Here is an 11,451-nt window from a genome sequence, read left to right on the forward strand (position 1 = left end):
CCCTGTAATCCCAGCACTTTGGGAGCAAGGTGGGCAGATCACTTGAGGCCAGGGGTTCAGGACCAGCCTGGCCAACATGGCAAGTCTCGTCTCCACTAAAAATACAAAAATTATCCAGGTGTGGTGGCACACCTGTAATCCCAGTTATTTGGGAGACTTAGGTAGGAGGATCAAGGTGGAGATTGCAGTGAGCAGAGATGGCGCCACTGCACTCCACCCTGGATGACAGTGTTAGACTTTGTCTCAAAATAAATAAATAAATACATACATAAATAAGAACTGGGTTTTGTTTTCACAACTTTAGTGGAAAAAATGTTATTTAAACTCAAAATTTTTTAAAGAATTGAAGGCCCAGATGGCTGTAATGTTGACAGGTCTAGTAAAACATGAGTTTTTAGTAAAGCAGGAGAGAATCAATCAGTTTTGAATGTTTTACCACACTTTCCCCAGAACTGCTTGAAATATTAATAGGTTTTGAGTGTATGCTCGGTAGCATCCTTAAAAACCAGAATTTTAAATGGTTTATCCTTTTTCCGTGCTTGCATACATCTAGACCCATCTATAAATATGACTGTGTCTATGTTACGTAGATATAATAAATTGACATTCATTTTAAACATTTGAAGTATAACAAGTTATTGCTGAACTTGTGATAATAGCTTATTATTCTATATAGGGTATGGGCTTAATTCTGCAATTGTAGATTTCTTCTATTTGGTCATTATTTAATGTCAATTATTAGAATAGAGAATAAAGTTTTAAAAATTATGTTACAGGAACTGTTACGGATGTTTTGAAAACTTTTTGTTCACACAATTTGAAAAATTGATTTCTGGCCTAATCTTGTGCTAGACATCGTCTCTTTTCTTAGCCTGCCTATGTTTTCCTATAGATGGTAGCAGATAAATAATGCTAAACATCAGGTTTAAAATTACTGTGCTGACTTTAGTAACTAAGAAATATCAGTCTCTTATTGGGTAGGGGACATAGGGAAGTGTCATGTTTGGCTTGACATCACAAATGATGTTTTCATTCCATTGCAGCTCTGCGTCATTGGAAAAGTCGCACCAGTGGCTCGGATGAAGAACAAGAAGGACCCAGTGCCATCAACCAGAACGTGGCTCTGGCCATAGCAGGGAATCATTTCAATTTGAAAACAAGTGGAATGATGCTGTCTTCCTTGGTATGTTGGTGCACATGTGTCTGATTTATTTTTCATTTCATGCCTTCTGTCATTTTTTCTGTTTTTGAGACAGAGTCTCACTCTGTTGCACAGGCTGGAGTGCAGTGGCTTGGTCTGAGCTCTCTGCAGCCTCCGCCTCCCAGGTTCATCCTCCTGATTAGCTGGGACTACAGGTGTGCACCACCACACCTGGCTAATTTTTTTTTTTTTTTTGTATTTTTTTAGTAGAGACAGGGTTTCACCATGATGGCCAGGTTGGTCTCCAACTCCCAATGTCAGGTGATACACCTGCCTCAGCCTCCCAAAGTGCTGGAATTACAGGCATGAGCCACCATACCCAGTCTCTTCTGTCATCTTCCAATGGGAAAACTCAGCTTAGAGCAGGCAGTGATGGTTTCCACCTCACGTTGCTGGAAAGCATCACTGTGAGACTGGCACCTAAGGCGCACATGAGTCAGACAGCGTTCTGGCAACTGCAAGAGATGTACAGATCAAATTTAGGCAGTCCCAGTGGTGCTGAGTTCAATCAAGTTCAAGAAAGCAGAAAAGAGGAAAACTTGGGAAATGTTGTAAGATCCTTGCAAAGGAGATCAAACCAAGGCTCCCTGAGGGTGGAGGCTTACATTGTGTTCAATCTATGTGTATATAATTCATCCTGTGTTATGCCTCCAAAAAAAAAGATTGAAGGAGGCTGGTAGCTTAGCATAAGGGCTTCCTGAGCAAAAGACTGCAGCTTTTCTAGGACCCCAGGGAGCCTAAGGAGGGTTGTTTGGCTCTGTCCTTTTGCATGGACTCTGTGGAATTAAAGAGGGGCTCCTCTGGGAAGGCATCTTCTGATTCAGTTGAGGTGGAATTCATCTTTCTTCCTTGATGAGCTCTGACTATCCCTTGTGAAATCAGCACTGCATCCCCCAGCATCATTTACTTTTACATTTCAATGTAGGGTATAGATCTGCAGAGAACTTAACTTGCTTCTCCCATGAGAAGGCAGCATCCTGACCTAACTCTTCTTGCCGGATGACCGTCTTCTCTTCCTTCCAGCGCTTAGCAAGCCCCGTCTTCGTGAGAACTGGGGAGGCAGCAAGGCAGGAAGATGAGACAGAGAAAAGACATTGAGATTTTACATCACTGATCTCATATTTGGAGAAATACTGTGTTTTATGACCTCCTCCACCTTTCTAATGTCCATCTTACCCAAGTTAGCTGCTCGAGGCGGTATATGCCTTTTACATTATTTGCCTCTAAAGGAAAAACTCAAAAGCCCAAAGTTCACCTGTTAGAGCATAGTCCTTGTGAGTTTATATCTCAAGATTTCCTTTATTCTTGTCAACAAACTCAGAGTAACTGAAGTTACAGTTACTTTATAACCTCTATGATTTCTGTCCAAAACTAATATTTCCCTCCCATATCCACAAATTCCTCATTGCAATTTTACCAGTACATTCCACAGGTTATTAGCTATGCTGCATGAACCAAGGGTGCAGCCTCATTACAGTTGTTTGTGTTAATGAGATGAGTAACAGAGAGTGTGCTTAGCACTTCAGAATGAATACTTGTGGCCAAAATATTAAAGCCAATCGCCTGAACCCCCACACCCCCGCCCCAAGCAAACATAAATTGTGGTTAAACTTCCATTACAGAGAACTCCACAAACATGGATTTGATTACTTTGCTGAGCAGTTCGTGACCCTTATGTTGTACTTTGGACTATGTAACAAAGAAGCTGAATCTTGAACAGCAAGGTTATTCATGGCACCCAGCCAGTTTCCTTCTCCCCTGTAAGTCTAACCCTCTGCTGTCCAGCAGGAAGGAGAAATACTAGGAGATCTCAGCAGCATGAAAGCCCCTTTGTATCACTGGGATTGCAGCATGCGTGGTCAAGGCCCAGGGCAGATCACCAGGCCACACTGTTCCTGAGACAGAGGTACCCAGATAGGTTGCTGAAAGCCTGGCCCAAATCCTGCCCCAGGCAAGCCTCTTTGCTGAGTAGCCCTGCTCAAAAAACACAGCTTCCCCTGCTGTGGAAGGCAGGGCTACTGGAAGCAGATCTCCAGCCTTGCAATGAAGTACAGTCATGGTATTCTAAGATAACACATTGAAATTTTCTGTTGCTTGCCTGCTAAGTCTCAGATTTTTCTGTTGTTTGACTTCCTCCCTGGCCCCCATCTCCCATCTGCCTCCCTCCAGCCCTATAAGCAGTACAACATGCTGAACGCGGACACCACCCGCAGCCTCATGATCTGCTTCCTCTGGATCATGAAAAATGCTGATCAGAGCCTCATTAGGAAGTGGATTGCCGACCTGCCATCAGTGCAACTCAACAGAATTTTAGATATACTTTTCATCTGTGTCTTCTGTTTTGCATACAAGGTAAGTCTGGAGTGGCACAACTTTACGCCAGCTCTTATATCTCAAGCGCAATTCTGTCTTGTTACTCATCCTCTTTGTTTGGGCCGTGGAGGCGTCATTAATTTTTCTCATTTCTGTATTCAAATCCATAGTGCGTTTGTATGTATAGATATGATCATTTCACAGGGAAAGGATCTCTGCCTTCTGTAGAGAGATCCCTATTCCTGTTAACAGAATTTTGGCCATAGGCTGCCCCAGAACAGCATCTCTGTGTAGCACGTGTCAAAACTGGCTGGCATCACTGTGGAGTGTACCGTTTTGATAATTCTCCACATCAACAGAGATCTCACCAAAGGACATGTTCTTCTGCCTCTGTCTTGTCCAGGGAAAACAGAGTTCTGACAAAGTCAGTACCCAAGTCTTGCAGAAGTCAAGGGATGTCAAGGCCCGGCTGGAAGAGGCTTTGCTCCGTGGGGAAGGGGCCAGAGGGGAGATGATACGCCGCCGAGCTCCAGGTGTGTTGAACCGGCCCCGCCCTGCTTTCTGTCAGACAGTTTTTCACTGTTTGTGGGGAAGAATGTCCTCCCAACATGATGAGACACCATTACTTTCTTGAGTTATTTACAGTAGTGTCGGAGACAGCAGATTCTGGGAGCCTGTGTGTGACATTTGTGTTAGCCCTGTGCCTTTGAGTGAAAGCGCTGTCCTACAGTCATAGGAACCCTGAAAACAGCACCAAATGACATCTTTTAATTAAAATGTGTTGATGGTAAAAGGTCACCTCTAAGAATATCAGTCATGGATGAGGTGGAAGGTGTTTCCCTCGAGACTGAGGCCTTTCTAGGTGACATTTGACAAGTCTATCTGGAGCATGGTCAAGAAACTGAATAGTTCTGGGCCCAAGGTCATCTCCTTGGATCATTCAGGGCACTATTAGAATGGAACCAGTTCCCTGAAATGGTTTCAGAGTGTCCCATTCATTCAAGGATTCCACCACAGGAGGAATGATCTCAAAAAGGCTGAGCGCAAATAGAATGAAATGTCCAGGTACCCTTCGTCTTATTCACCATGCTCAAAGTGAAACAGAGTGACAGCTTATTGTATTTGAAGGGACACAATGACAGAGAACTTGGAGGGAGCTCATAGTTTCAGTGGTGGTCAGGACCCTCATTTGACACCCATACTTTCCTACCCAATAATTCAGTAAGCCCCAGAGTTTCACAGGAACCCTCTGATCATGAGAAATGTCTCTCTGACACTCAGAAAGGCAGAGGTTCTTCTCATATTCTAGTATATCAATCAAAGAACAAGCCAACTTGGACGCAGGCATGGCAACTTTGTCTCCTGCCAACAACCGGCATGGACTCTAATTAGCCTGAGAAATGGTGCTGGGGCCTCTCCATTGAGCTTGTTATGAACTTCTGGTTATCTTGGAGGGTTTCATGCTAATCAAATTCCTATCATGCATTTCTTAACTCCTAGGGAATGACCGATTTCCAGGACTAAATGAAAATTTGAGATGGAAGAAAGAGCAGACACATTGGCGGCAAGCTAATGAGAAGCTAGATAAGTGAGTCACTCAGCAACTTTGTGCTACTTTTACCTTAAGTCCAAAACTATTTTTCCCAGGCTACTTGTATTACTGAAACAACCGCATCCTTCCAAGGGTAAGAAAATGAAACATCATTATCTGCGTAAATACAATTCATCCCCGGACAAAATACAATTCATCCAGGGACCCAGGATAATCAAAGGTATAGGGAGTTGTGGTTTCCAGTTCTTAAAAATTTGTCACATTGATAAGCATTTAAAGAAAACTAATATTTCATTAGCAACCTCAGATGGCTTAATAAAAGCAGCTGATTTTCTGGGGAGGGTAGCAGGGAAATAGAGAAAGCAGGACACGGTGCCTAGGACCACGTATTTTCAAATTAACATTTAAGTTCTGAGAATGTGTACAAAAATATACATTCAGAGATATTTATGTCAGTACTACTTAAAGTCGTTTTTTTAAAATTGAAAACATTCTAAATGCACCAGAATAGGAAAATTGCCATCAAAATGTTTTAAAATCATTTTAATGACATGGAGAAATGCTTATGACAATGTTAAATGAACAAAGGCTGGGTAGACACTTCATTTTTGAGTAGAATCTCAAATCTCTGATGACATATAGTCAATGTATTTTTTAAAGGCTGGAAGGACACTTACCAAAATATGAATTGTGGTTTTCTTTGAGTGTTGGGAATATCAGTAATTGATGTTTTCTCTTTTATACTTTGCTATGTTTCCTGCAGTAGATATATATTATAATATATATTGTTATCAGAAAAAAAAATTATGAAGAAATGAAAAAATAAAAAAACCTGTTTGGATCAAAATCTATGCTGTAGATGAATAGTGAGATATATTGATGTGTATTGCTATATATGCAACAATGTAGATCTATGAAAGCTAAAAGTATTTATGTTTGACTAGATAGCACGTATTTCTAATACCATTAATCCACAAATAGCCTAATGAGACCCAGGGTTCACTGAGCAAAATGTTGTAGAGCTAAAATCACTCCTCACCCACAGTTGACTTGGTAGGATACCCAATGGGTGATGAGGCACCCATTCTAGCAGGTATGGGGCAGACTTGAGTAGCAGTGTTGTTTTGTAAATAAATGTGAGGTCGTATCTTTGCTGTTACTACAAGAATGAATCATTCTGGTTCACATATGGGACTTGGGGAGTCAAATTTATTTTAAAGCATTAAAAAAATAAATATGTTTTTATTATAGATGTGACTCGGAAACCCAGTTGCTGGTATCATACCTATTTGTTTTGGGTATGTTATCCTTGCACTAAGTTCCCTGGACTGATTTATAAAATATTTGGATTTAAGAGTCCACACATTCTACTTCAGGCCATGAACAACAACTACAAAATATGTGTGCAGTAGGTGCTACAGAATTGCTTAGGTGGTTTAGTTCATCTACTCTACTAGATGAAAAGAAGAGCCCTAAGTAGGCCTGTTTTGCCTGGGCTGTGTAAACTGGTGTGTTAGGAAACCTTTCTCTTATGTTTGCAGGAGCAACACAATATTGGTTCCTTACCATGTATGGCCTACCAGTTTGCTCTAGGTTAGTTCTCAGCCCTGCACCACCTGGAAGGCTGCTGGTTATCAGAGCTAATGAGTCACATCTACAAATTCTCAGGGGGTTTATGCTTTAAAAAAGAAAATGTGGGGGGGAACCATAGTAAAATTAGAACTACTCAACCTACCTATATGGAAAATTTGTAATTATAATAGTGGTGCCTTTTACCCTCCTTCTGATCATTTTTCAATTATTTTGGCTCTGTTTCTTTTCGAGTAATAATCTTCAACCTAGGCTGCACACTAGAATCACCTGGGGAGCTTTAAAAACTGCCGGTACTCAGTTGTACCCTAGACTACTTCAATTGGAAACTCCAGCAGGACCCAGAAATCAGTAGTTGGTAAAACTTCCCAGGTGATTCTATTGCCACCAAATCCACCGTTTTAAAGGGATAGGTGGTAAGCTTTCCTTTCTTTTTTCTTTTTCTTTTTTTTTGAGGCAAGGTCTCACTCTGTCACAGCTCACTGCAGCCTTACCCTCCTAGCATCAAGCAATCTTTCCACTTCAGCCTTCTAAGTAGATGGGACTACAGGTGTGTACTACCACACCTGGCTAATGTTTGTACTTTTTGTTGAGACAGGGTTTCACCACATTGCCCAGGCTGGTCTAAAACTCCTGGGTTCAAGTGATCCACCTGTTTTAGCCTTCCAAAACAGTGAGATTACAGGCTTGAACCACCACTCCTGGCCAGATCATAAGCTTTTAAAAAACCAGATTAGTGGTAGCGATGGTTGCACAATATGAATGTACTTAACACTACTGAACTATATACTCAAAATGGTTAAGATGGGCTGGGTGTGGTGGCTTACGCCTGTAATCCTAGCACTTTGGGAGGCCAAGGTGGGCGGATTACCTGAGATCGGAAGTTCGAGACCAGCTGACCAACATGGAGAAACCCCATCTCTGCTAAAAATACAGAATTAGCCATTTGTGGTGCCACATGCCTGTAATCTCAGCTGCTCGTGAGGCCGAGGCAGGAAAGTCGCATGAACCCAGGAGGCAGAGGTTGTGGTGAGCCGAGATTGTACCACTGCACTCCAGCCTGGGCAACAAGAGCAAAACTATCTCAAAAAAAAAAAAAAAAAAAATTGGAAAAAAAACAATTAGGACACTCTAGATCCGTGCTGTCCAATACGTGTGGATATTAAATGCTTCAAATATGGCTAGTTCAAATAATGTAAAATTTTCAACAGGACTTTTTACATTGCTTACATGGAAATGTAAAAGTGTTTTTAATCTTTTAGGCTAAACAAAATATATTTAAAATAATTTCACCTGTTTTGTTTAGAAACAGAGTTTTGCTCTTGTTGCCCAGGCTGTAGCGCAATGGCATGATCTCGGCTCACCACAACCTCCACCCCCTGGGTTCTAGCAGTTCTCCTGCCTCAGCTTCCTGAGTAGCTGGGATTAAAGGCATGTGCCACCACATCCAGCTAATTTTACATTTTTAGTAGAGATGTGGTTTCACCATATTGGTCTGGTCAGGCTGGTCTCAAACTCCCGACCTCAGGTGATCCACCCACCTTGGCCTCCCAAAGTGCTGGGATTACAGGGGTGAGCCACCACTCCTGGCCTGTTTTTTGTTTTTTGTTTTTAATGTGGTTACCACAATATATAAAATGACATTTGTGGCTCCCGTTGTTTCTACTGGACAGCATTGCTCTAAATTTAAAACTAAACTAGCAATCAATTAGTTAAAAAGGATGGTAAGGTTAAGAAGGTAAATTTTATATTATGTGTACTTTATCACAATATAAAAATTTGGTGGCTCATGCATGTGGTCCCAGATACTCAGGAGGCTGAGTATCAAGTGGAGGATCACTTGAGCCCGGGAGTTCAAAGCTTCAGTGAGCTATGATGGTGCCATTGCACACTAGCCTGGGTGATGGAGTAAGACTCTGTCTCTAAGAAAAAAAATTAGATTTTATTAATTTTACAAAAATATTATCACTTGGAGAATGGGAAAAAATGTCAAGCAGCTTGGGACCAGAATCCTATCCTAAACATGAAAACATGTAAAACACACAGATATACTTATTTTTGAGTCCTCAATGATATATAAGCACCTGCATTATTAGGTTAAGGGGGCTCAAGAAAAGCTAAATGCTAATCCTGGTCCAAGACATCTGAGCTGATATAATTATACCCCAACACCATGGTAACACCTTGGCCACTGACACATCTTGGTAAAGTCAATTCTTCATACCTACCTTTCCTTGCAACTAAATTTGGATGATGATACAAAATATCCCTTTACGGCTTCACTTAGATTTCATGAGAATGGATGGTCTAGCAAAAGAAATATTCTAATTCCTTAAAGTGAAACCTAATAGAGGAGCGAGCACCAGGCAATTTCCCATTCCCTAGTGAGTAATGACCAGTAATGTCCAGCAGGATATTAGATCACCTGCTCTACAGGAATACAGTCTTGCTTCCCAGTGGAAAAGTACAAAAGACTTCACGCCTTTAGCTGAGGAACCTCAAGGTGGTCTTTGGGAAGTTCGGTGACTGACTCTCCCCTAACCCGGCTCTGAAGCGCCACCCATTCCTAACCCAGTCGCATCACTGCCAAGCTCACATCACATCCAGTCTCACTCTCTCACTCTTGTTACAGGGACTTCCCCTTACTCAGATCTAGAAATGGTTTTCATGCATGAAACACAGCCATGGCCCTAAGGCTTTAGGCAACAATCTGATAGGACAGCTTAATTGCTACTAGCAACTAATAACAGCCTCTCTACCCATAGTGTTATTTTTATAATTGTCATCATTATTAATAATAGTGGGGATGAGCATAACCAAGAGACCTTACCTAGACAATCGTTTCAACAAAACATGAATCACAGAAGACACCTGCACTTTAGCTACTCAGAGCTAGTTGCTCTGTTTTCATTTCAAGGTTGACTATTCTGGAGATTTCTTTATGCCTTAGTGCAGAGATTGCCATCATCGGAACCTGGCCAGGTTTGACATGCACTTTAATTTGACCTCTTGTTGTTTCTTAGAACAAAGGCAGAGTTAGATCAAGAAGCCTTGATCAGTGGCAATCTGGCTACAGAAGCAAATTTAATCATCCTGGATATGCAGGAAAACATTATCCAGGTGAGGAAAACAAACACCCAATCTGATCTATCTCCCATGAATATGTTTATTAGAATTGAATAAGGACTTCTTTATTCAAAATTGTGAAAGACATCAGTGTGATCCCATAGTATCTTCTTTTTAAAATGAAGTTGAGAAGTTTACTCTTTGCAATAGTTTCTACCTTATAAATTCCAGAGATACCAAACATTCTTCTGGCTTCTTTGACTTAGGGCTTACTTGGAGAGAGGGTTATGTGTTTGGCAGGCTGACCTTCTTGGTTAAATTTGTGTGAGTATGTACCAAGTTTATAATATGGATGTTGAGTTTATCGTTTAGTATCTAGAACAGCAGTGTTAACTAGGATCTTTTCTGATGGGTCAACTCCAGTTGAATGACGGTCACAGTCTGATATGGGAGCTATGATTATGATGAGGCTAAGTTAAAAGAGTGTGAAATGTGACAAACGATGTCTTCTTTGGACTTAAATTGGTTAAGGAAAGTCATTTGTACCATGAATTTGCCATTCCTGCTGTAGAAAAATATAGCTTTGTGAACTTCGTACCAAACTCATTTTTTCGTCTATGTAATATTTCCACAAATTCCCAAGATGTCTAGGTAATGAGTTTTTAATTTCCCTGAAAAATGAGTTTTTACATGTTTCCGTTGAGAAGTTATTCATTCATTAGAGTAGGTCCAGTATTGCTTTTAGGGCCAGAAGAAATATTGTTGAAACACAGTGGAATCTTAATTCTCTAACTTTTAAATTGTCTAAAATCAAAGTAATTGTCATACAAAAATAAGCACAAAGCATGTGATATTTTTGATGGCTTTGAAATCTTTGATAATGCTTGGTATCACATTCACCGTATCTTTATATGGCACGACATTGATTGGGTGCCAAATATCTACACCCATCCTCAAATATATTTGCAGTTTTCAAAAAAAGCTGAAACTTTTGTTACTATCCTTGGTGTTGTTAGTCTTGATGTAGCTGATAAATAAGCTTCTATTTAGAAGCATTGCCGCCACCAAGCAGGCCCGGTTGTACTGGGAAGCCTGCAATTGTATTTTGAATCCCATAGGGAAAGCTATGTCTCATAGACAAAGAAAGAACTTTCCAAAAGATGTGACCCAGGATGAGGGAGATGGGCCTTCTACCTTCATTTAGGAACCCAGAATAAATCCCAAACTAATTGGAAGCATTGAAATAAAGCCATTTGGCAATAGGTCTTCAGTTCCCATGGTTAATGGATGATGCCCGTGGTGGCTCACCAAACTCTTAAGACTCACCCGTGGAGATGGAACATCAGCACTACTGAGCTAATTGTCAGGAACATTGGCACAGTGCAGGGATTCAATGATGCTGTTCTTCCATTCCCCCAGGCAAGCTCGGCTCTGGACTGTAAAGACAGCCTGCTGGGAGGTGTTTTGAGGGTGCTGGTACGTTCTCTGAACTACGATCAGAGTACCACCTACCTGACTCACTGCTATGCAACACTCCGCGCCCTCATTGCCAAGGTAAACATGGGATGCTTGTTTTCTTCCTCTTAATTAAGAGTAAAATTCTCATCTAGCTTCACACTTCTCTCTTCAGGTGAATCCAGCCTCACAGAGCATAGTAAGTGGCCTCACAGTAAAGGTCTTAAGTCTTTCTAGGAAGAAAGTAGATGTGCTGATTCTGTGGGAAGCCACC

General features: G+C 41.2%; 1 protein-coding gene across 5 annotated transcripts in view; it reads left to right on the plus strand.

The window, feature by feature from the left end:
• The window catches only part of DOCK8 (dedicator of cytokinesis 8), a 246,177-nt gene that overhangs the window by 195,949 nt on the left and 38,777 nt on the right, over positions 1-11,451 (plus strand). For all 5 annotated transcript variants that reach the window (XM_032290975.1, XM_032290976.1, XM_032290977.1 and 2 more), the window contains 6 exons: positions 1,044-1,183; positions 3,371-3,553; positions 3,918-4,047; positions 5,015-5,102; positions 9,680-9,776; positions 11,142-11,276. In XM_032290975.1, coding sequence (XP_032146866.1) covers positions 1,044-1,183; positions 3,371-3,553; positions 3,918-4,047; positions 5,015-5,102; positions 9,680-9,776; positions 11,142-11,276 — 773 coding nt within the window. The remainder of the gene's footprint in view (positions 1-1,043; positions 1,184-3,370; positions 3,554-3,917; positions 4,048-5,014; positions 5,103-9,679; positions 9,777-11,141; positions 11,277-11,451) is intronic.

Source organism: Sapajus apella, unplaced genomic scaffold, assembly GCF_009761245.1.
Source record: "Sapajus apella isolate SASKATOON/1434 unplaced genomic scaffold, GSC_monkey_1.0 scaffold24, whole genome shotgun sequence".
Classification (NCBI taxonomy): Eukaryota; Metazoa; Chordata; class Mammalia; order Primates; family Cebidae; genus Sapajus; species Sapajus apella.